At 53.8% G+C, this 25,489-nt stretch overlaps 1 protein-coding gene across 2 annotated transcripts; it reads right to left on the reverse strand.

Moving 5' to 3' along the window:
• On the reverse strand, positions 261-11,028 carry LOC108636372 (basigin-like). Of its 2 annotated transcripts, XM_018050519.1 has the most exons (5): positions 10,950-11,028; positions 2,550-2,706; positions 2,198-2,280; positions 1,690-2,103; positions 261-307 (listed from the first exon to the last, which is right to left on the reverse strand). In XM_018050519.1, exons 1-5 carry the CDS (start codon positions 11,011-11,013, stop codon positions 276-278), a joined length of 750 nt encoding a protein of 249 aa, XP_017906008.1. In that variant the 5' UTR covers positions 11,014-11,028; the 3' UTR covers positions 261-275. The 2 variants fall into 2 exon arrangements, with proteins under 2 accessions (XP_017906008.1, XP_017906007.1); XM_018050518.1 differs by lacking the exon at positions 261-307 and having other exon boundaries at positions 1,085-2,103.

A 25,489-nucleotide genomic window follows, 5' to 3' on the forward strand; every position in this document is an offset into this window, starting at 1 on the left:
TGAGCAATTCATCCTGAACGTGTCTTTTCATTTTGATAATTATATGTTTATTTTAATGGTTATTAGGAATTAGGAAGCACTGCTCGGAGAAGGCAATGGCACCCCACTCCAGTGTTCTTGCCTGGAGAATCCCAGGGACGGGGAAGCCTGGTTGGCTGCTGTCTATGGGGTCGCAGAGTCGGACACGACTGAAGCGACTTAGCAGCAGCAGCAGGAAGCACTGCTAGGCATCAAACCCGAGGTTTATGGTAACAATATGCAGTTTCCTTTTTACCTCATGCACATCTCCTTTTCTTTCTTCTTTCTCCTGTTTCCTCATGCATATTAAAAAAGCAGATATATTTTAGTGTCATAAAACTCACTCATTTAAGCTGTACAATTCAGAGGTTCTTGGTACACTCATAGATTTGTGAAACACTCATTATAATCTAGTTCCAGAACATTCCAGCACTCCAAAGGAAGCCCTATCAACAGTCACCCTCACCCCTTCCCCTGACAACCAGGAACCCACTCTCTGTGTCTGTGGATCTGCCTGTTCTGGACGTTTCCCATCAGTGGGATCACACCCTGTGTGTGCTTCTCTCACTCAGCACCATGCTCTCAGGGTCCATCCACGTGGTAGCGAGTGTAAGGGCTTCTCTCCTTTTCTGGGCTGAGTAATATTCCAATATGTTGAGAGGTGACATTTTACTTATCCCTTCACTGGTGTAAAGACTTTGGGGTGGTTTCCTACAGTGGCCTTTAGAAATAACCTCAGTTCTGTTTACAAATGGAGTTTAGAAGGAAGACACTGAGTAATAATGGTGTGGGGCCTATGGCACCGTGAGCCATGGGGGGTCTTTTGGGCAGAGTGGCAAGCTGGGTGCTTATACTGTGTCTGCCCTACTTGTGTGAGATTGCTTAGGTCCCTTCCCCTCTCCGGGCCCCAGTTTCCCCACTTTAACTTGATTTCTCCCCGTACATCCTTGGGTGGGCTCTGGGTTCCCTCCATTTCTACATTTGCAGAGGGGAAGGTTGGTCCCCCTCCAGAGTTTCTCTGTTGGCCTCCTGGGGTGACTGTAACAAATGACCGCAAACTAGGCAATGAAAACCACAGGAATGTTTTCTCTCCTGGTTCTGGAGGTCCAAAGTCAAGGTGCTGGTGGGCTGGTTCCTTCTGGGGCTCTGAGCAGAACCTCTCTCCAAGTTTCTGGGGGCCGCAGGCCCCAGCCCTATCCCCCGCATCTGTGTCGTAGGCTCCCCTCCCTCTGCCATCCTCCTGTAAGGACGTCGGTCACTGGGTTAAGGACCAGTCCTGAATCCAGGACTCTCATTTTGACATCCTAAGCCTGGCTGTATCTGCAGAGACCCTGTTCCACTAACGCTGTGCTCACAGGTTCTGGGGGTGGGGACATGGGCAAGCCCTCCTGTGGGTCACTGTCCATATTCCATAGCTGGCCTCTCGCACTGGAACAGGCACACTCGCGTGGGCTGTCTGGGGTCTTGGTGGGTCTGGTACCCTGGAGCACCCCTGCAGACAGGCACCCGGCCCCGGATGCCCCACCAGGCAGCCCAGTGAGGAAGAGAGGAGGGGGGAGGTGAGGTCTCCTGGGCCAGAAGACTCCCTGACAGGGAAGGGAGCGCATCCCCCTGGAGAGGCCCTGGCTCCCCCACCCAGGAGGGAGTGGAGGGACTGTGGCACCGGCTCACCATCCAGGACCTCGTCTGGGTTCTGCCTCTTCTCGGAGATGAATATGATGGTGGCCACCACAAGCACCTCGGCCACGATGCTCATCAAGGGCCAAAGAATATCGTAGCGGCTGCGCACGCGCAACCTGATGGCTGCCTGGCTGGTGCCCTCCAAGCTGGTGCCGTTGCACACGTACAGGCCACGGTCCTCCTTCAGGTCCACGTTGGGGATGTGCAGCTCTGTGCGGCTCTCCGAGGAGACCACGAAGAACTTGCTCTGGGTGCTGTTGGTGATGACCTGGTCCCCAGACTTGCTCTCCTTGTACCACAGCCAGTTGATGACCGGCGGGAAGGAGTCCGATTTGCAGACCAGGATCACAGTCTCCCCCTCTGTGGCGTGCTCTGACTTCTTCACAGCCTTGATGCTGGGGGGTCCTGCGGGGAAGAGGGCAGTCTGGAGCCTGACCCCCAGCCAGAGATGGAGGTGGAGCTGCCCTGCCCCAGCCCCCAAGGTGGGATCTGCGCCTACCCCTCACTTCCAGATCGGTGCGGCCTGCGTGCTCCGGAAGGAAGATGCAGGAGTACTGGCCTGAGCGGTCTTCCGAGTCCACCCTGCAAGCAGATGCAGGGAGCAGGCTGAAGAGGGCGGGTTCCCGGGGAGGAGGCACCACACCCAGGAGCCCTGGCCTGGCCACCGTCCAAGCCCATGGCAGCTTCTGCAGCTGCTCCCTGCGGGGCCCAGGGCCCAGCGAGCCAGAAGCGGGGGACCCCAATCCACAGGAAGCAGGAAGGGTCTTGAAGGTGGTGGAGTCTGGCAGCCCGGGAACTGGATCCTGGACCTCAGCCATCTCCACACCCGTCTGTATGGTGGCCCCACTTACTCATACTCCGTCTTCAGGTCAGGCAGGGCATCCTCCTTCAGCACCTTACCACCCTTCACCCAGCGGTGGCCCACAATCTCAGTGGCACTGTGATTCAAGGCACAGGTGAGCCGCGTTTTGGAGCCGTCATTGTCTATGTTAGTCCAGATCCTGCTCCCTGGGGAGCCAAAGAGAAATGCAAAAAGCATCAGGAAAATCCGTCAGGAGAACCCATGGTGTCAGTCTGCCATGGGCCCCAGCCCCCAACACAGGGGAAGGGAGGCCAGGGCTAGTCCCCAGAGTCCAGAAGCACAAGGGCTCTGGAAGGTCCTCCCCTGGGATCTGAGGCGGGACTCTGGGGGAATGGTATTCACTGGCCAGGCCGCAGGTGTCGGGGGAGCAGCAGCACCCACCTCATGCCAGAACAAGGACCAGGACGGTGAGTGCTGGGTCTGCCCCCTCTGGGTGGCCTGGTATGTTCCTCCCTCCCCCAGCCAAGGCAAGGGCACCATGTGGGACAGGTCTGCTCAGGCCATGGGGCTGCAGCAGCCCAGCTGGATGTGCCTGCCTCCCAGGAGGCCACACGTGCCACCAAGCCTCCATGCAGAGTGTCCTGCCTGGATACTGGGGCGATGCCCAGCAGCCATTCCACTTCGTTTCCAGCCAGGCAAACCTTCCCATTTGGTACGACCTTCTCTTTAGGATCCAAAATGCGAAGCCACTTAGAACCAGATGATCAGAGGCAGGTGGATGGTTCTGGAGAGGGGGACTGGGCTTGAGCTAGGGAAGGTCCCTCCGCAGGAACCAGGGCAGGACACTCCAGGTCTCCAGGCATTCAGGGAGGAGCCAGGAGGCAGCCCAGAGAAGGAGGCGTCTTGGGGGTTGGGCTGCGCCTCCAGGTGCTGACCTTCAGTCATGTCCACACCACAGCCCTTTCCCAGCACTGGGAGCAGGCTTCCCGGGGACTCTCCCATCAGGCCCCTGGGATCCGTGGCTGCACGGGGCTCTCACTATGCCTGGGGACAGTGGACTTTGTAATATAGCTGGCTGCCAGGTCATCCACCAGGAGGTGTCTGTTTCTCTGGAACCGTCACCCACACACACACCCCCGAGGTGTCCCTTGGAGAAGGCCATACTCCCAGGATGGATGCGCAGAATAAGCCAGCCCAGAGGCCTCTGGCATAAAGCGGAGCCCAGGGCTGCACTGGGACAGCTCAGCCAGCCGGAAAGCAGCCCAGGCCGCCATCCGGACTCCCGCTTCCTCAATGGGGTCACGGTGCCGTTTGACAGCACAGACAAAGCATTAGAAGCTGGTGGAGCGATTGGAGACAGTGAAAACTCCAGCTGATGCCCAATACCCCAACCAGAGACCGTCCTAAGAGCACAGCCTGCTCAGCTCCCCACCCCCAACCCCTGTCAACACTGACTCCCAGCCACCCAGGAGACTGAAGCTTGAATCCCAGGACAGATTTCACAGCTGGGCTGCCTTCGGCTTTAGGTCCTGGGTGGGCTGGCCGCAGGCTGATCCAGACCCCAGCTCTAGTTCTGGTTCGGGAGACACCAGCTTCCTTCCGGTGGAGGAGGGAGACCCAAGGGAGCCCGTGGACAGGATACAGGGACGGCCCGGTGGGGTCTCTTCCTGAGCACCAGTCCTCACTGCCCCACCTCCAGCCACCTGCTGGCTTTCTTTAAAGGAGGACAAAAAAAAAAAAAAAGGAGGACAGCATGTCTCAGAAGTCAGGCCAGTAGGGCCTGAAGCAAAGGAGGCCCCTCAGCACCTCTGGGTGCCCTGCCCCGGGACTCTCCCACAGCAGCACCTGCACATGTGTGCACACAGGTTGTGTAGGAGAATGTGCCTGGCTGGCTACAAGGCCCAGGGACAGGCCCCCTTCAAGTCTAACCACCCAGGGAAGCCCACAGGCAACCCAGCCCCCAGGCTAGGTGGTGACAGACACAGGGGTGTGAGGCTGGATACCACCTCTGCACCACTTTCGAAGGTTTGCCTCCAGTCACCCGTTTCTTTGTCAAGATTTCCCAAGATTGCAAAACCAGCAGCTCTGTGCAGAGCTGGGAGGTAAGTCAGGGAAGAAAGTGAGGCTGGCAGCCCCCATTCTCCCAGACAGGCCCTCGGACTCAAGGGTGCTAGGAAGGAGCTCAAGAAGGTCTTATACAGGCCCCACCCTGCCTCCAGAGAGAGAAAAGAAGTGCCCCAGGCCACCTGCAGGTGGCAGCAAGGTGAGGCCTCAGCTCTCAGAGAGGGGCAGAGGCAGGGCCCCAACCTCACCCAGGGCGTCTACAAAGGCCAATGGGGGGGCCAGAATCAACCAGGAGGGCCTCTCCAGCTGAGGCCCTGCAGGCCAACACCCTAGGCTTGGTCAGAGGCCTGCACACAGCAAGGGAGTCATCCTACCCCCTCAAGTGATCTGCTCCATCCTGGATGCCCATCAGCAGGGCTGGGTCCCTCCCGTGCGTGTGTGTGGGAGGTGCAGTGGCTGCAGCCACCCAAGGCCACCACGGAGGCTGTGACACCTCTGACACTGATGGTCATCAGGACAGGGCCACGACAAAAGACGCCTCCCAGTGCCCCTCAGGAAGCGCTGATGGGAAAAGCACGCCTGACCCCCAGCCAGCCCAGCACCCAGGAGGCCCGGGCAGCACCCTCAGGACTCACAGGGACTCCGGCCAGAGGCAGCAGAGCCCAGGAAGGGAGGGCGCCTGACCCTCCTCCTTTCCTGGCCATGTGACTGCAACCCACGTTCTCAAGTAAAGTCACCTTCATCTAAAAACAGCCACCCCTCTTCCGTGCCCACTCAGCAGCTGGGCCGGGCGCAGGGCCAGGCAGGCCTCGGTACACAGCCCAGAGAGAGCTCCTGGGATGAGGCAGACAGGAGACCACCTCTGGAAGGCCAGCCCGGGCTGCTCACCCCTCCACTGTGCCGGCGGGGGCCCAGTCCTTCACCAGCAAGCAAGCCCCTGCCCGCCCACCAGCTGTGCCAGGACCAGGGGACCCTGCACATCTGGACGGCAGGTCCCTCCCAGGAGGAACACTGTCCTGGGGCCTCAGGTGACAGAAGGGCCGAAGAGGCCCCTGAGGCAAATTTCTCCTGACCTGGCCAGGAGAGGCAAACACTTCCACGAACGCCCTCACCCCAGGCAGAAAAAGGACATGGGACCCAGACTTTTTGGTCTCTGCCAGAGTCCCTGGAAAAGGTGGAAAGTGAAAATGGAGGATGAGCCAGACACTGCCCCAGGGGAATAAACCAGGACTGACCACCACCACCCCCCAACCCAGTACACGTGTGTGTGTGTGCGTGCACGAGCACGCAAGCAGTCCACAGCGAAGGGTGATGGACCGCCGGAGGAATGGCCCTCTACAGAGGGCCACAATGGGCCTCCTGCCCCACTGGCCAGTGAGGCCTGCACCTGGAGGGCTCAAGCTGCCAGGGCCTCACCCAGAGGTGGTTAATAAAGGGCCACTTTGATTATAAGGAAGAGGAAAGAGGTGGACTGAGATCTTGGATCTTAAAGTGGGTCAGGAGCAACCAGGGGAAGCTTCCCCAACATGCAGGCCCTCCCACACCCTAGGGCAGCTGGCACCCTGCTCAGAGCCCACCTGTTCCCGCCTCCCCTGGGGAAGAGACCCAGACCCTGTTGGTTTGCACTTTGTTCTCCGTGTGCCAGTCAGTATAAATCGTTAACCTAGAACCAACTGAAAGCCTCGATCCACACAAGAAAAAAAAAAATCTGTCTTTCAGGCAGTCTGTGGGGCTTTATCCAGGATAGGCACGCCTTAATGCATTTTCAGGCAAGCATCCTCTAAATCCGACCTGCCCACCAAACACGCTGCCTCTGTTGGGACCTGACCTGAGCCATGACAGGCTCAACAGGCCACACTAGGCCTAAGCCTCAGGTTCTTGTAAGCGAGTCATAATTCTGGGAAGCCCCACCAAGGTCCCCGATGACACCAAGGTCCCCCCCTCCCCGATGACGCCAAGGTTAAGTCAATCACCACGATGACCCGAAGTTGAGTCAATCACCACACACCAACTACACTGTTGCTGAGACAAAAGACCGCCTATATATAAGCAGCTGTGATTCAGAGCTCGGGGCTCTCATCAAGATTCCACTGTGCTGGATGAGACTTGGGCCCTAGCTCGAGCTAGCAATAAACCCCTTTATGCTTTTGCATTGCTGTGGACGTCTTATTCTCTCAGTTTTGGGGACTCGGACACTGAGTGTAACATTTGGGGGCTCGTCCGGGATTCCTTTTAACTGAGGGGAAAAACACCCTCCTGGCAGAAGGGGTTCCTTAACTGAAAGAGGTCGACCTAGCCGGCATAAGGCCGAGGCCCGGTATTGTTCTGGGAAGGCGGCTGGCTCTGTGGACACCTTGTTGGTAAGACAATCTCAAGGGAAAGGAAGTTTCAGGGGGGCCCAGGAGGACCTAGTGCTGTGTTTTCGGCCGATGTGTATTTGTTATCTGTTTGTTGTATCTGTGTGAGTGCCGGCATTGTCTCTGCTCTTTATGTGTTCGTCTCCTGTGTTCTTCTCTGTAATCATGGGGCAAGCAACTTCTATTCCTTTGCCCCTTATGACTGACCACTTTTCTGATTTTAAGTCTAGAGCACAAACTCTATCGGTGTTGGTGAAGAAAAACAAACTAATGATTTTTTTTGTTCCGCCGAGTGGCCTGCCTTTAATGTCGGCTGGCCGCGAGAGGGAACCTTCAGCCTGCCTCATTGACCTTTTAGAATCCATTCTTTTCACCCATAACCCCACTTGGGATGATTGTCAGCTGTTACAAGTGCTTTTCACCACAGAAGAACGCGAACGGATATTGTCGGAAGCACAGAAAAATGTTCCAGGGGTGGATGGGAGACCTACAACACAACCTAATCTGATTGATGAGGGATTCCCCCTGACGCGGCCCCGATGGGACTTCGAGCGCGCTAAAGGTAGGGAGCGTCTCCAAGTGTACCACCAGACTCTTGGCTGGTCTCTGAGCAGCCACCAAAAAACCAACGAATTTGGCTAAGGTAAATCTGGTTAGACAAGAGCCAAATGAGAGCCCGGCAGCCTTCCTTGAGAGATTAATGAAAGCTTTTAGGCAGTATACCCCCATGGACCCACAGGCCAATGAGTCGTGCGCGGCAATTATGCTAGCATTTGTAAATCAGGCAGCCCCAGATTATCAAGAAGAAACTGCAGAAAATAGAGAGGTTAGGGGAACAATCCATACAAGACCTGGTGAGGGCAGCAGAGAGGGTTTTTAACCATAGGGAAACTCCAGAAGAAAAGAAAGTGTTAGAGGGAAAGAGAGAGAGTTCAGGGCCGAGGAAAACCGCAAGAATCAAAAAGAATTAGCCCAGATATTCTTTGCAGGGGTGAGACAAGGAGCTAATTCTCAGGGAACTAGTAAAGTCAGGCCGAGAGACAAAAGAAAAAGACTAAGGAAGGACCAATGTGCATATTGTCAAGAGCGAGGACACTGGAGAAGAGAGTGCCCTAAAAAAAACTGGGGGAAAAGCCCACCAGGGAAGAAGCACCTTCCCTGGGGGCCCACGTCTTACATGCAGGAGATGATAACGATTGGGGGGGGGTGTCAGGGCTCAGTCCCTGTCCCCGAGTCCTGGGTAACTATACATGTGGAGGAGAAACTGGTCGGCTTCATGGTGGACACGGGGGCCCAATACTCAGTCCTTACTCCTCGTCAAGTGAGAGAATTTCTTGAGACTGCTGGGTATTGCAGGCTATGGATCTTGGGGTTTGCTGAAAAGACCTGGCCATTGTATGAAGGGAGCAAAGAGAGTAAAAACTGGACTTGGACTGAGCCAGTGAGACAGGCATTTCAAGAACTTCGGCAGGCTCTGCTGAAAGCCCTGGCCCTTGCTCTCCCTAACCCGTCTAAGCCCTTCCAACTGTTTGTGGATAAAAAACTGAGAGTAGGAAAGGGAGTCTTGATGCAGCAATGCGGGCCTTGGAAGCGACCTGTAGCCTACCTCTCTAAAAGACTGGACCCAATAGCCGCGGGGTGGCCACCCTGCCTCCGAATCATCGCAGCCACTGCTCTCCTGGTCCATGATGCCGACAAGTTAACATATGGACAACAGCTCCTGGTCTACACTCCCCATGCCATTGAAGGGATTCTCAAGCAGCCCTCGGAGACTGTAAAACCCCCATATTGACTGTGGCATTGCCACCCCCAGAAATGGGAACCCTGCCCCTGACCCCCGAGTATTCCTCTTCTGATCTAAGCTGGATTCAAGAAAATGCCAACTGTCCGGAGGGCAAAGACAGATGGTATTGAGACCAAAATGACAACTTGTTGCTTCCGGCTAACTTGGGTTGACACCTTTGCACACACCTACATCAGACCACCCATCTGGGAGAGAAAAAGACTCTAGCACTCTTACACACAGCGCGTCTGCGGTTTCCCCGACAAAAGGCAACTATACAAGACATAGTCCGTGCCTGTAAGGCGTGCCAGATGATGAGACCAGGAAAAGGACAGCACACGAGTATAAGGTACCAGGGAGAAAAGGCCGGGACAACATTGTGAGACTTTACAGAGGTAAGGCCAGGCAAGTATGGGTACCGTTATCTGTTAGTTCTGGTCGATACTTTCTCTGGGTGGATGGAAGCATATCCCACTAAGAGGGAAACAGCAACAATGGTAGCTAAAAAACTCCTAAAAGAGATAGTGCCTAGGTTTGGGCTGCTGGTGACCGCTGGCGCTGATAATGGACCTGCTTTTGTGAGTCAAATTGTTCAGGGACTGGCCTGAGCTCTGGGAACCAAATGGAAACTACATTGCGAATACAATCCCCAGAGCTCAGGACAAGTAGAAAGAATGAATCGGACTCTAAAAAAACTTTGGCAAAACTGGCAATAGAGACTGGTGGGGACTGGGTGACTCTCCTTCCCTTCGCTCGCTTCCGAGCGCGTAATACCCCCTCAAACGCCAACAAATCAAGACATTAGAGCCTAGATAGAAGGGCCCTTATGTTGTTCTTACTACCCCTACTGCCCTGAAGGTCAACGGCATTGGACCTTGGGTGCACTGTAACCACGTGCGCTGTGCCACTCCAAAAGAACAGGAAAAGGGCCAGAGAGAATAGAAGGTGACACCACATCCCTCCAACCCTTTAAAGATGAAGCTCACCCATTGACAGGATTCAGATGAATCGCCCTGGACCCTCAAATAGAGGAAGATTCCTCTATATGATCAAGAGACAGAGGGGAATGTTGGGACCTGACCTGAGCCATGACAGGCTCAACAGGCCACACTAGGCCTAGGCCTCAGGTTCTTGTAAGCATGAGTTATAATTCTGGGAAGCCCCACCAAGGTCCCCGATGACACCAAGCTCTGCCCCCCCCCATGATGCCAAGGTTAAGTCAATCACCACAATGACCCAAGGTTGAGTCAATCACCACACGCCAACTACACTATTGCTGAGACAAAAGACCGCCTGTATATAAGCAGCTGTGATTCAGTGCTAGGGGCTCTCGTCAAGATTCCACTGTGCTGGATGAGACTTGGGCCCTAGCTCGAGCTAGCAATAAACTCCTTTATGCTTTTGCATTGCTGTGGACGTCTTATTCTTTCAGTTTTGGGGACTCGGACACTGGGCATAACAGCCTCTATCTTAAGGAAGCTTGGCAAACAGAGCCGCGCTGGAGAGTCTGTAAAAACAGACGGTCCCCCCACACTTTCTGCTCTGAGTCGGGTGGCTCACGGTGACCTTGGAACACCTCCCCTCTCGGCCAGTGCCTCCACTCCTATCCCGGTAAAAGCAGGAGGATGGACCACCACCACCTCCTCCTGGGCCCTGAAATCAGACAGAACTGGAGGAGGTGGAGTGTCAGCCTCCTTACAAAGGTTTAAGTGTTTCGGCGACCCCAGGGGTGAGTGCACGATCAGAGTGAGACAAGGGACCTAAATCCTGGCAAGAATGCGACAATCCCTCCGGCTGAAAAGCCAGCCCGCCTCAGGGGCCGTCACGTGCCCGGGAGCCCCGGGTCCCCTTGGGGACAAAAAGTCCACCCACCTCCCGGATGACAGCCAGTGTCTGGGCGCCAGGGGTTCCCCTGCGCCCCACGCTCCAGCTCTCCGAGCTGGGAAGGCTCCTCATAAACTGCCTCGCGCAGATCTGCTTCAGCCCGGAGTCTCCCTCCCCACCTCCCGGGCCTCGGTCTCCCTCCACAAGCCAGGTTCTATTCCCCTGGGGTCTCCCACCCTCCCCCAGGCGGGGTCTCCCTCCCGGGTCCGAGGTTCCTCTCCGGCCCAGGCTGGGGTCTCCCTCGCCAGGGCGTGGGTCCCCCTCTCGCAGAGGGCAGGGTCTCCCCTTGAGCTGAAGGCGAGCTGCTCCCTGCCAGCTCGGACCGCCGACACGCTTCGCGCCCCCACCCCAAGGTCCTGACCGGCCCCGAAGCCACCCTGGGCGCTCAGCATCAGGAGCCCCAACACCGCGATCTGACCGGCCATGTCCCGCTGTCCCGCCGTCCCCATGCAACCGCAGCCCTCGGTACTATAAGACCCCGGCAGTTGCCGGGCGTGCGCACGCAGGCAGCGTTGCGGGGCGAGGGGCGTGCACAGAGTCGCCCGCCGCCTGCGCCCGCGAACAGACACCTGTACGCACACTCCTGCCCCGGCCGACTCGTTCTACGGAAGCCGTGTGGGCGGAGCTGTGGGATCACCCGGGTGAGCCATGCCCTGTGTCCAGGGGCGTGGTTACGTTGCTAAGAAACGGGGCGGGGCCTGGAAGCCCGGGCCGGGAGCCTCGCCTCTTTCTGGCTTGATTTAAGCTCCAAGTAGTTAAAATGCTCAATTTCTGAGGTACTTTACCCCGGTGCAAAAAACTAAAAGAAGCAGCGACGGAGGCGATGGGGATCACTGTAAACAGGTAGACTATGTCCCCTGGGGTGGACTGCCAGATTTAGTAAATACAAATAGCCCGACAGCAGTTATATTTGAATTCCAGGTAAAGGATGAGTAATTTCGTGGTGTAAATGTTCACTGCAGTGCATGCACACTGCTTTGCAAGGAAAGTATCATCATTTGTCCGAATAGAACGTAACTGGTCGTCCTGTATTTGGCTGGACAGCATACCCTGAGGTGCCCGTGTTTTACGACAAATACTTTGAAAAATGACACACAGACACACACCCCCACAAACGGTGGCTCAGACGATAAAGCGTCTGCCTGCAATGAGGGAGACCGGGGTTCGATTCCTGGGTCGGAAAGATCCCCTGGAGAAGGAAATGGCAACCCACGCCAGCACTCTTCCCTGGAAAATCCCATGGACGGAGGAGCCTGATAGGCTACAGTCCATAGGGTCGCAAAGAGTCGGACACGACTGAGCGACTTCACTACTCACTATATTGTATATAGTCTTTGTGACCTTGGATTAGGTAATGTTTTCTTATGAGTGCCACCAAAAGCACGAGCAAAAACAACAAAAAATCAGATATTTTGGAGTTCATCGAGATTAAAATCTTTGGGGGACTTTCCTGGTGGTCCAGTGGTTAAGACTCTGCGTGGGCTCTAGGGCACACGGGCTTCAGTAGTTGCAGCTCTTGGGCTCTAGAGCATAGGCTAAGTAGTTGTGGTGCGTGGGTTTTGTTGCCCCGAGGCATGTGGGATTTTCCTGGATAAGGGATCAGGGATCAAACCCGTTTCTCCTGCACTGGCAGGTGGATTGTTTACCACTGAGCCAGATCAGGAAAGCCCTTAGACACTTTTCTGTTTCAAAGAAGAAAGTGAAAAGACAATCCACCTGATGGAAGGAAATACTGGTAAAGCATGTATGTGATAAGGGATTTGTACCTAGAATATATAAAGAACACTTACAACTCAACTTTTAAATGAAGTGATAACTTAAGCCAGCAATGCCAGTCCTAAGGTGTGTGTCCAGGAGAACTGAAAACTCAGGTCCACAAAGAAACTTCTGCTGCAGTGTTCACAGCACAATAGCAAAAAGTGCAACAGCCCAGAGCCCAGATGCTCATCAGTGGGTGAATGAATTAAAAAATGTGGTCCCTTCACACACCAGAATATCACTCAGCTCTGAAAGGGAGAGAAGCCCTCACACTCACTACCACATGGAGGGACCCTGAGAACACGATGCTCAGTGAGAGAAGCAGACACAGAAGGACACACAGGGTGTGATTCCACTGATGGGAAACATCCAGAACAGGCCGACCACAGACGGAGCAGGTTCCTGGTTGTCCGGGGCTGACGGAGGACATGGGAAGTGACTGCTGGTGGGGACCAGGCTTCCTTGTGGAGTGATGGATTATTCTGGAATTAATTGCGGTGAAGTGTGCTCACCTCTGAATGTACCAAAACCCTTTACGCTCGAATGGGTGAACTGTATGGTAAGTGAATCATCTCAATTAAAAAATGGGGTGATGTGGATCAGGAGGCCTCTTGGAGGTGACGACGTTGGAGGTTACCCATGAATGACAAGGGGGCAGCAGCCAGGGAAGGGCTGAGCTGTAAGTCTCCCGGCAGCCTTGTTGGAGGGGTGATGGAGGGCAGCTGGCTGGGGCCTAAGGAGGTGGGGCGTCAGCTGATAGAGCCTGGGCTGGAAAGGCATGGTAGAGGAGCCTGGACTTGCTGATATGGAGGCGGTGAGGGAGGGGAGGCAAGGACCCTTCCTGCATCCAGCAGGGCCGGGGCCTGGGGCTGGCAGGCTCAGCGAGCCCGCAGGGAGTGGTATGGAGACAGACGTGCTGGATGAGGGAGGCAGGCTGCCAGCTGGCCTCAAAGCACCTCCGGGCCCCGACGGAACTCTGGGCCCCCTGCCCACCTGGAGTGGGGCTGAGGAGATCTCTAGGCTGCCAGGAAGGCTCTGTTTGTGTCAATGGAACAAAGCAGCGGCTCCCTGTAGACCTGGCTGTCCTGCACCCACCGGACCCCCGATTTGCCAGTTCAGGATGTTGGTCCCTGTCCCCTTCTGCTCCCAAGAAGTTTTTTCAGGATCATCCCGCCAAAGGAGGCCAGATTTAGCAAATAAAAACAGAGGACTCTGAGTTACACTGGAATTTCAGATCTTCCAAAAATCACGAATTATTCAGTATAAGTATATCCCATGCACTGTCTGGTTTATACTTATATTAAAAATGATCTATGGAGAAGGAAATGGCAACCCACTCCAGTATTCTTGCCTGCAGAATCCCATGGACAGAGGAGCCTGGCGGGCTGCAGTCCATGGGGTCACATGACCAGGCGAGAGTACTGGAGTGGGGTGCCATTGCTTTCTCCTAATTCCTTTATGAGTAGTGTTAATCTCTGTCATGTCCAACTCTCTTCGACCCCATGGAATGTAGCCTGCCAGGCTCCTCTATCCGTGGGATTTCCCGGGGAAGAATTCCGGAGAGGGTTGCTATTTCCTCTTCCATGGGATCTTCCTGACCCAGGGATTGACCCTGGGTTTCCTGCATTGCAGGCAGATTCCTTACTGACTGAGTCAGGGAAAGGTGAAGTTTTCCAGGTCTTTGTCTTCTTTTTGGCCAATTGTATTGTTTTGACCCCCTGGCTAATTTGCCTCTGGACCCTCCCCTGGGTGCAACAGGCACCCCTCAGTTAAGATGGATCTCATAGCAGAGGCTTATGGAAGGGGGTAGCAGTACTCCAATACTTTGGCCACCTGATGACTCGTTGTAAAAGACCCTGAAGCTGGGGAGGATTGAGGGTAAAAGGAGTACAGGACAGCACAGAATGAGATGGTTAGATAGCATCACTGCCTCAATGGACATGAACTTGAGCAAACTCCAGAAGATAGTAAAGGACAGGGAAGCCTGGTGTGCTGCATGGGGTTGCAAAGAGCTGGACACGACTTAGCGACTGAACAACAAACTACTTATTATGGGCTAGCATCCCCTACCTTTCTGACCCCATGAGGTTTCGCTCATGTCTAGTGTCTTCTTTGCCCCAAGGATGGGAAGTGTGTGACCTTCTGACCTTTTATTAATAACAGACCCTAGTCCCAATCTGTTCCTGCCATAAAAATGCCTGATGTCTGGTTATTTACCCTATTCCTGTTGCTGTGTGTGTTTTTTTTAATCTATTACTTTTGGTTTCACTGGGTCATCATCGCTGGTTGGGCTTTCTCTAGTTGTGTGGAGTGGGGGCTACTCTCTAGTTGTGGTGCACGAGCTTCTCATCGCAGTTACTTTTACTGTGGAGCATGAGCTCCAGAGCACATGGGCTTCAATAGTTACGGTGCATGGGCTTAGACACTCTGAGGTATGTGGGATCTTCCCAGACCAGGGATTGAACCCCTGTCTCCTGCATTGGCAGACAGTTTCTTTACCACTGAGTCACCCATTAGTTGGTTTTTATGAAAAGGAGTCGGTCATGAATATGTTGTCCTGGAGCCCGTTTATCTCCTGCTTCAGGAAATGTAATCAGGGGGCTGGTGATGCATGGACTCCTGGAGCTCATCTCCTCACCCCAGGATGTGTGAACAGGCCAGCTGTAAATACCTAGCTTGGGGCCCGTCTGTCTCCTGCCTCACTCTGACCCCATCTGTCAAAGCAGCCGGTTTGGTCACCCTCTGTAACTAACTCCCCTGGCCTCGTGGTCACTCTCTGCCCTCGTGGGCGCCCCGTGCCCCTCGCTGGCCGTGCGTGCAGGCAGGGCCAGGCGGCCTGACCTGGGCTTGCTGCCACGCTCTGGTCGGCACTCAGCCGGTACCCCTAACTGGCCATGGGAGGGTGCCGGGGTCCAGCCCCGGTGGATCCAGGGAATTCGAAGCGGGGACGGCGTTGGCGAGGAAAGACTTATTTATTTATTAACATAAGATAAGATTAGGAAGAAATAGTGTAGTAGGAAAATTTAGTGGAGAAAGGAAGCTGAATAACTTGGTATATGTGGAAAGCCAATAAAGTTCCAGACAAGGAACTTGCACCATCTACGTTAGGCCACCGGCATCCGTTTGAATATCGGAGAGTGCCCCGCCTTGGTCTCTCTCTCTTACGGATCTTAGAATCCGGGACAAATAAGTAGACATGGTGAGCCTCCCTGCTCCAGATGGGAATTCAGCCGGAAAAAGAAAAGAACGACGTGGGGAAGCCCAGCATCGGTGCAAGACTCCAAAAACTATTTTTCAAAATCAGCTTATATACCCCAAGTTGTACATAAAGAAATAGAGTTATGCAGGGGCAGCAGTCCTGACCCTCATTGAGACAAGGCTTTCTTTTTGCATACCGTCCCATATACAAAAGGTCTCAGGTGGTTTACATTATATTCTGGCCAAGAGGCTTGTTAACATTTTTATGGCTCTCTTCCTGGATAATTGTCTATCAACCAGAAAACTCCTTTTCCCTAGAAGTGTTTTTTCTTTACTCTGCATTACCCTCAAAGTACTAAATGAGGTTACATTCCTGTAGAACAAAGGTGCAGTGGGTTATAACAAAGAATGTACTTAACTCAAAGATCTAATGTTGCTAATACCAGGTCTACTACCTGTTTTTCTGTATACCAACTCTATCTAAAAATAGAGGATATGAAAATTTGGCAGCAAGTATTGGCTCAACAAATGAAACCTTTAATCAGTCCTATTCTAATGATTTTGACTCCTCAGAAACCCCTACGTTCCTAGGATGTTTTAAGCTTCCTGTGCCTCCCGCAGTCAGGAGGCCTCAAACAATCACATGCGCAGCTGTAAGAGTCCTGCAGGCAGGCTAAAAAGCCATCAGAGGGGTTTTTGGATTGAAACACTCGTATTATGCCCAGGAGATTTATTATATAAAAGCTCTAATTTTTTCCAGAAAAAGGTGGTGGGGGGACAGTCCTGTTAGTGACAGAAGAGTAGGTGGAAAGCATAACACAGTAAAGCAGGCAGATTGTGGTGGTCTTGGGGGGTGGATGCTCAGGAATTTCCAGGGGGAATCCCTGAAGCTGATCACGTCCTTGCGTTTTGTCAGGCTTCCTTCCACATGACCTTGTCACGGGTGGGATTCCTCAGGCTGGCTCCCGGCAGGAGGGTTAGATCCTCCCTGGGTCCCCATCCTTCCCTGGCCTCTGGAGGCCTGAGGGCGCCCTGGGAGGGGCCCAGAGACCCAGAGACAGAAGGAAGGGGAGCAGCCCCCCACCTCTGCAGTGTGCACACAGGCCTCTACTACCTTCAGCCAGACAGAGAGAAGCCAGCTCCAAACCCCGCCCTGGGGCCTGGCCCTACTGACCCTCGGGCCCTGTAGCCCTCACCTCCCCCACGGCTTGGCTCCAGCTTCCCTGGCCCGCTCCCGCCCTGAGCTCTGCCTGGGCAGTGTCTGCTGCCGCCAGGCATGCCTTCCCAGGTCACTGCCTGGCTCCTTCCCACGTCGCCCTGGGCCTCCCACTTGGGACCCCAGCTTCTGTCCAGTTTGCTTTGTTTGCTTTCTACCTTTCCCTACAAAACCTTTCAAACTCACAGGTAAGGGGAGAGAAAGCAGGGAGATTTATCACACCCATCTCTTTGTGGCTAGGATGGTCCGGCTTAAGGATTTATGTGCATATTTCTGTGAGGGTGGAGTTTGAAATCCAACCCTCCCCCTGCAGTGACTGGCTTGGGTGTGGATTTTATCCTCAGGGCACTCAGGGGCCCTGGGAGGGATCTGAGTGAGGGAGGGAGGGCTCCTGCTGTTAGACTGATCTGGGGCTCAGGTAGGGGGGTGGGGTATGGGCAGGTTAGGAGTGGAATTTAGGGAGGACAGGATGGTGCAGTGGGTTCAGTGGTTGCTTCCAGACCTGAGAATGGGGCCTTATTTGAAAAACATCTTTGCGGATGTAACTGTTAAAGGTCTTCACATAAGGTCATTCTGGGTTAGAGTGGCCCTGCATCCAATGACCAGTGTCCTTGAGGAGACAGAGAAGAAGGGCTTCCCTGGGGGTCCAGTGGATAAGAGTCCGCCTGCCAGTGAGGAGACACAGGTTCCATCCCTGGTCTGGGAAGATTCCACATGCCTCAACTAAGCCCATGTGCCCCGAGCCCATGCTCTGCAGCAAGAGAAGCCGCCGCAACCAGAGGGTAGCCCCTACTCGACGCAACTAGAGAAAGGCTATGTAAAGCAGCGAAGACCCAGCGAGGCCAAAAGTAAAAGTAAATAAATAAATCTTAAAAAAAAAAAAAAAGGAAAGGCCATGTGAAGATGGAGGGACAGGCTGGGGTGATGTGGCTACAAGCCCAGGATGCCTGGAGCCCCCAGGAGCTAGAAGAGGCAGAAAAGACCCTCCCAAGAGCATGGTTTCTGCTGTGTGAATGGCCTAGTTGGTCATGCTTTGTCTGAGCAGCTCCAGGAGCTGGTACAGGGGGTCTGGTGGTTGATCCCTTTAGCGCTGGGGTTGACTAAGGTGTGCCGTGGGCTGCCCAGTTTGGGGGAACACCAGGCTGGGAGCCTGGGAGGCTCCCTGCAGGAGTGAGTCCTGGCCCTGGACACGCCCCACAAGCCAGCCTGGCTCTGGCTTTAAGGTCGGTGTGTGTGGGAGGAGGGGGACACGCGAGGGAGAGGTTTACAGACACCGCCGCCCTCTCACCTCTGTCCTCCCTGGAAAAGTGACAGAGGATGACCCCGAATGAACCCGGGGTTGTGATGGGGTGGCCCAGGGCTGGTGATGTTTCCTAGGGGGCAAGTCCCACGGGTGAAGCAGGACAAAGCAAGCAGGACAAAGCACTCTCCTCTGAGAGTGAGAGTGGGTCCAGCCTCCCCAGCCGAGATTGCAGGTAATTCAGACTCTTGCCCTACACAGTCGTGACTTGCCCTGCCCACCTGGGAGGCTGTTCTTAACTGAAGACCTCCCCGGGCCGCAAGGGGGCCGAGCTTCAAGGTGTGCTGGTGTTTCCAGGTTTCCTCGGCCTGTTTGCTCATATGTCATTCTGAAATACGGAGAGGAGTCTTTGTTTCTCAGGTTTGTTATGCGACGTCCTCAAAAGGCAGAGGAGTCTGGGGACAGCAACACCCCACCCCCCGCCCCCCAGCTACCTGGATTCCCAGTCAAGACTTAGGCCACCTTTGTCTCCCCCACCCCTGATTCTGTCTCTCCCTCCTTGTCTCTCTATCTCTGTCTCCCCCTGTCTCTCTATCTGTCTCTGCCCGTCTCTCTATCTGTCTCTCCATCTCTCCCTGTCTCTCTCTCTCTTTATCTCTATCTCTCCATCTCTGTGTCTCTATTTCTCTGTCTCTCCCTCCCTGTCTCCTGTCGCTTTACTCTCTTTTTTTGTCTGTGCCCCATCTCTCCATCTCTGTGTCTCTATTTCTCTGTCTCTCCCTCCCTGTCTCCTGTCGCTTTACTCTCTTTTTTTGTCTCTGCCCCATCTCTCTGTCTCTGTGTCTCTCACATTTTCCCTGCAGAACCATTTTGGAGTAAGGACAGGCACCAGCTTCACCCTAGGAAGAAAGCAGGGGGCTGGGGTCCACAGGCCCCTCTGAGGTCCGTGTGGGATCCTCCCTGCAGTCTAGTCCCCCAAAGACTGACCTCAGCCTTCCTTCATGGCAGTCATTCCCAGGTGCAGGGCCAGCCGGGGCCTGACTGTGTCGAGCTGCCCTGTTGCCATCTGGGCCCAGGTTCTGGGACGGAGATACAGCTGCTGCTCCAGGGGCCAGCTGTGGGGCTTGTTTCGGTAAAATCTTTCTCTGCAGGGTCCCTCTCCCCACCCCAGCTGTCCAGCTGAGAACAGAGCCCCTGGTCTAGCCCTCTGACCACCTGGCAGCGCCTCCTGCTGCAGCTGCCTCACCCCCCCCCACCCCCCTCCACACCCCCCCTCAACCCTTGAAACCCCTGGGCTCCCATCCCTGGGGATGGGGTGGGGCCCAGCTGGGCGGGAAGGAACCTCTGTGGAGACAGATAAGTTTCCTCTCACTAGGGTGCTGGGCTTCCAAACACTACCCGCCCCCACTGATCTCCATCCTGCTGGAGTCACTCCAGGTCCCTGCCCAGGACTGCGGAGATCCCTAGAACCACAGCTCCCCCTGGCCCTGGTGGGCGTGTGGTGCTGAGATTCCTCTGTCAACTACAGAATGTAGTCACCACCTAAAAATACAGAGTTGTGTTATATTTTATTTGGTGGAAATGTTAGGACCTCAAGCTGGGGAGGCAGCGTCTCAGGTAGCGTGAAGGAGGCCAGGGAAGGTGTAGGATTATAGGAGTTTGCCACAATGGAGTCAGGCAGTCAGAACTTCAAAGGATTACTGCTAATTAAGGAAAATCAGATACCTCAAGGAATTTAACACTCTTCTCCATATGAGAAGATGCAAGAGTCTGGGATTATTGACGTCATTCCTTTTATGCATCTCGGCTACCTGAGGGCAGCATCCTGTCCTTTTGATTTCTCACATGCCCCCTCCTGCAGCTCCTGAGCAGTCACCAAAGGGGCTGGTGGCATCTCCTGGATCTGAGGCGCAGGCCTTGTTTCCCTTTTGGGAACCTCATTCACATCTGGAGGTCTGAAATCGCTGAGGGATATTACATCCTTGGTTGTTGATGCCACAGGCCAACTGCAGGATAGTGGTGGCCAGACGGAGCAGCCACGGACCCACAGCAGCCAAGGGTACAGGGACAGCCCATGTGTCCATCGATGGATAAATGAGACAAATACCACGTGGTCCCTCCACACCCCGGAGCATCCCTCAGCCCTGAAAGAGAAGCCCTGACACTTGCTACCACGTGGACGGACCCTGAGAACATGATGCTCAGTGAGAGAAGCGGACACAGAAGGACATGCAGGGTGTGATTCCACTGATGGGAAACATCCAGAACAGGCAGGGACCATGCACAGGGCCATTTGTGTCGACCCAGGAGGTGGGAGGGGCTTCAGCTTTTCTGCAGGCTAGAGAATGCACACGGGAGAGGCTGGTACGTCCTATGGGCTCAGACTCTTGGCCCTCTCCCTCTGCAGGTGGGCAAGCGCGGCATTCATCTTGCAAAGTCCCAAATCGTTGAAGACAATCAACGTCCATCCATCCATATTGGGGCTCCCCCACCCTGTACTGCTGTTATGGGGGGTCACCCTCTGTGGGGTGTCTTGAGTACTACAGGGTGTGGAGCCACACTGCCTGCTCAATGCCGGATTTCCAGGTCCTGGGGACCACAGATGTCTCTGGGGCAGAATCACCCCCAGTGAGACCCCCTGGTCTATGGGAGAGAATAGATGTGAGGGGGGGGGGTGAGTGATGGAACCCCCATGGAATGGCATGGATGGCCCACTTCTCCCCCCGTCCCACACTTGGCCAGGTGGGAGCACTGCCACACTCAATGTTGAGGGGAGGACTGGACACAGCCAGAAACCTTGGGGTGTACAGCAGACAGGATCCCTCAGGGATGGGAACCTGGAGGTAGGAACCTTGCTAGGATGGGGGCTTGGGGAATCCTATTGTGTCAACCTGGGTGCCAAGTACAGTGGTGTTTTGTTTGCCTGGGGTATTTGTCAAGCATCCAGCGATCCTGCAATGCCCAGATGACACCATCATGCAGTTTTAATTCAGTTCCGACCTTCTCTGCCTGGAGTCAGTGCAGAACCCACAGCGTAAGGGCTCAGCCCACAGCCCTGTCCCCTCCTCATACCAGTCCCGAGTCCTCTGTGACCCCTGAGCATCTTACTGACCAACTAGCTGTGGTGTGGTGTGGTGTGTCATGGTTCCTGCCACCCCTCTCCCTGGGTCTGACCAACTTGTTACAGCAAACAAATGGACCTAATTAAACTTAAAAGCTTTTGCACAGCAAAGGAAACTATCAACAAAACGAAAAGAGAGCCCACAAGATGGAGAAAATATTTGCAGATGAAGTGACCCACAGGGATTAATCTCCAAAATATACAAACAGCTCATCCAGCTCAGTATAAAAAAAAAAAAAAACAACCAATCAATAAAACACGAAGACCTAAACAGACATTTCTCCAAAGAAGACAGACAGATGGCCAATAGGTACATGAAAAGATGCTCAACATTACTAATTATCAGAGAAATGTAAATCAAAACTACAGTGAAATATCACCTCACACCAGTCAGAATGACCATTGTTAAAACGTCTATGAATTACAAATGCTGGAGAGGGTGTGGAGAAAAGGGAACCCTTTGTCCCAGAGTTTTAGGTACAAAGGGCTTCTAGCCTGGTCCCTCTTGGCCTGGATGTGAACTCAGGTGGTTGAAAGAGGCTCATTAGGAGGGTTTTAGGAGCCCTGTGCCAGGACAGGATTCAGCGGTTTGGTTTGTGGAAAATCACCAGCTGTTGTGACCTGGGTGCGTTCTGTACATAGGTGACACCTCCATAAACAGTTAAAGGTTAACAAGGCACTTGCCCCTGCAGACCCATCAATCTTGGGTTGGGTTATCCAGTCCTGAGAGAAACATCAGAGAAAAAACAGCTCCATGGAGGGATGCTCTCCAAAACCCCTGACTTGTGCCTCCACCCCTGACTGCCCAGGCCATTGAAAGAGGCACAGCCCAGGGGGATCCCAGAGAGGCCTGATCATCACAGGGGACCCTGAAAAGTCCTGGGGCTGAGAGGATGTCAGGGAACCCAAGGAGAGGTGAATACTATGGGCTTCGGTTGATAATAACATATCAAGATTAGTTCATTCATTGTGACAGCTTCCCCGGTGGCTCAGATTGTAAAGAATCTGCCTGCCAATGCAGGAGACATGAGTTTGATCTGATCCCTGTGTTGCAGGAAGGGGGAGCCCTTACAGGGCCCGAAACTGGACTCTTGTCTAACACTTGGAAATAAATTGTCTGAGGAGACACATGTGCTGACAAAGCAAGAGATTTTACTGGGAAAGGGCACCCGAATGGAGAGCAGTAGGGTAAGGGAATCCAGGAGAACAGCTCTGCCATGTGGCTTGCAGTCTCGGGTTTTATGGGATTATTTTCCGGGCCGTCTTTACCAATCATTCTGACTCAGAGCCCTTCCTGCTGGTGCACGCCTTGTTCAGCTGAGATGGATGCCAGAGAGAAGGATTCTGGGATGTGGCCGGACATGTGGTGTCTCGTTTTGACCTTTCCCAAACTCTTCCAGTTGGTGGAGGCTTATCAGTTCCATGTTCCTTACCAGGACCTCCTGTTGTAAAACAGCTCAGATGCAAATGGTTACTATAGTGCCTGGCCAGGCTGGGCAGTTTCAATCAGTGTGCTTCCCCTAACACCGGGATCGGGAAGATCCCCTAGAGGAGAAAATGGTAACCCACTCCAGTATTCTTGCCTGGGAAACTCCATGGATGGAGGAACCTGGTGGGCTCCAGTCCATGGGGTCGCAAAGAGTCAGACACGACAGAGCACAAGGCACATCATAATCTCATCAACTGAAGGGGAAGGAACACTTGGAGGCTTGGTACTCTCTTCATTGTTTTCTGTAAATATAAAACTGTTCTAGGGGCCTCTCTGGTTGTCCAGTGGCTAGACTCCACGCTCCCAATGCAGGGGAAGCAGGTTTGATCCCTGATGGGAGAACTGAAATCCTACATGCTGCATGGTGGGTCCCCCGCCCACCCCCCCCCCCCAAAAAAAAGACAGATAAAAGAACCTTTAGCATTTTAAAAAAGAAAAAAGAGTTGATAGACTCCTCCTCCTTTCTGTCCTTCCTTTTCTCTGGCTCTGAAATAAAGACATAAGTGTTTCCCAAAGCGTCTTACCACCTTGCAGGAGGCCTGGAACTCGCAGTGCTTGGAAGACAGGAAATTCTGCTGCATCACCAGAAGAGAACAGCCATTGCCTTCTGATGGGCAAACTCACCTTCTGGGCTGCCTGACCAGCAGCCTTTCCTGCTCAGAACACCCTTGGATGAGCATGGAAGGCACCGCCAGAGACAGTTGCTTCCTGGGAAAAATGTTTCTATGCAGGAGGAGAGATGATTTTCTCTCCTGAGCGGTCTTTTGTCCCTATCCATGTGCAGTAAAAGCTACACAAAATCCTGATGTGAGACAAGCCTGTAAGAAGTGAGGGATCTTCTGGGGTCGGTGGTGTGGATTCCACAGGGCTTGGGTTGCTCATTGCATGCCTTGCTGTCAGAGCAGCAAACCCTTGATGGAGATTTGTGCCTTTCCCTGTGTGGGAGGGAGGGAGGGAGAGATGGGCCTGAGTAAGTCCTGCGACCCAGCCTTGGCCCCCCAGGGCGGTCTGGGGGCTCCTCGGGGAGGCTGCCACCTACATGAGATGCACCAGCAACAAAGCCAAATGGACAGATGGACAGACAGACTGTGGAGGAAGAAGCAAGCACCTCAGCTGCTCCTGGGGGAACCCACGTGGCTGGAGTGGGGTAGGGTTAGGGGTGGGGGGCTGGGGGGACAGGCACCTAGGTGTTTGGTGTGCGGTTATTTCAGGGAAGCTGTTTGAGCATTTTCATAATAAAAGCAGATTCTGCCAGAAAAAAGCAGTTTTCTCACACTGTTCCACACAGAGTTCGTTACCGCACGGTCCAGCACCTTCTCTCTGCCTCATCAGAGCACACTCAGGAGAACTAAAAACACATACACATGTGCCTTTGCACCCGTGGCCACAGCAGCCATGGTGGAAACAAGCTAGGTGTCCATGGACAGGTGAGCAGACATACACACACGTGTCCCTCCACACATGGGGCATCCCTCAGCTCTGGAGAGAAGCCCTCACACTCGCTACCACGTGGACGGACCCTGAGAACATGATGCTCAGTGAGAGAAGCAGACACAGAAGGACACGCAGTGTGTGATTCCACTGATGGCAAACATCCAGAACAGGCTGATGCACAGACACAGAGAGTGGGTTCCTGGTGGTCAGGGGCTGGGGAGGAGGTGGTGTTCCTTTTGGGGTGCTGGAAAGTTCTGGAACTAGATAGAGGTGCTGGTTGCACAACCCTGGGAATGCACTGAAAACCCCTGAATCACACACTTATTTAAAAGGGTGAATTGAACGGCACATGAGTTATCTCTCAAAAAGACAAACTAAGATCACGGCATCCGGTCCCATCACTTCTGGCAAATAGATGGGGAAACAATGGAAACCGTGACAGACTTTATTTTCTTGGGCTCCAAAGTCACTGCAGATGGTGACCACAGTCATGAAATTAAAAGACACTCCTTGGAAGAAAAGCTATGACCAACCTAGACAGCCTATTCAAAAGCAGAGACATTACTTTGCTAACAAAGCTCCGTATAGTCAAAGCTGTGGTTTTTCTAGTAGTCATGTATGGATGTGAGAGTTGGACCATAAAGGAAGCTGAGTGCTGTAGTATTGATGCTTTTGAACTGTGGTGTTGGAGAAGACTCTTGAGAGTCCCTTGGACTGCAAGGAGATCAAAGCAGTCAATCCTAAAGGAAATCAGTCCTGAATATTCATTGAAAGAACTGATGCCAGAGCTAAAGCTCCGATACTTTGGCCACCTGATGCAAAGAACTGACTCACTAGAAAAGACCCTGATGCTGTGAAAGATTGAAGGCAGGAGGAGATGGGGATGACAGAGGGTGAGATGGTTGCATGGTATCACTGACTCGATGGACGTGAGTTTGAGCAAGCTCTGGGAGTTGGTGATGGACAGGAAAGCCTGGTGTGCTGCAGTCCACGGGGTTGCAAAGGGTTGGACACAACTGAGTGACTGAACTGAACTGAAAGACAGTGTTGGTGGTTGATGGTCTAGCTGCTAAGTCATGACTGATTCTTGTGATCCCATTGATTGTAGCCCACCAGGCTCTTCTGTCCATGGGATTCTCCAGGCAAGAATACTGGAGTGGGTTATCATGCCCTCCTCCAGGGGACCTTCCCAGGCCAGGAAGGTCTGGAAGGAACCTAGGTCTCCTACATTGCTGGCGAATTCTGAGTCACCAGAGAAGCCCACTAAACACAGAACCAAAGTCAAAAAGAGAAGGAAGGAGATTCGGGGCCCTTTTCTCCGTGTCTCCCTCTGGCCCCGGGTGCCCCTGGGCCTTGGCCGCGGCTGGCCCTCCCATGCAGCCTGAAAAGTGCAGTCCATTTTGTAGGTGGCAAACCCGAGGCCCTCAGCCTGCAGGAGGCTCAAG

This window comes from Capra hircus, chromosome 7, assembly GCF_001704415.2.
Source record: "Capra hircus breed San Clemente chromosome 7, ASM170441v1, whole genome shotgun sequence".
Lineage (NCBI taxonomy): Eukaryota > Metazoa > Chordata > Mammalia > Artiodactyla > Bovidae > Capra > Capra hircus.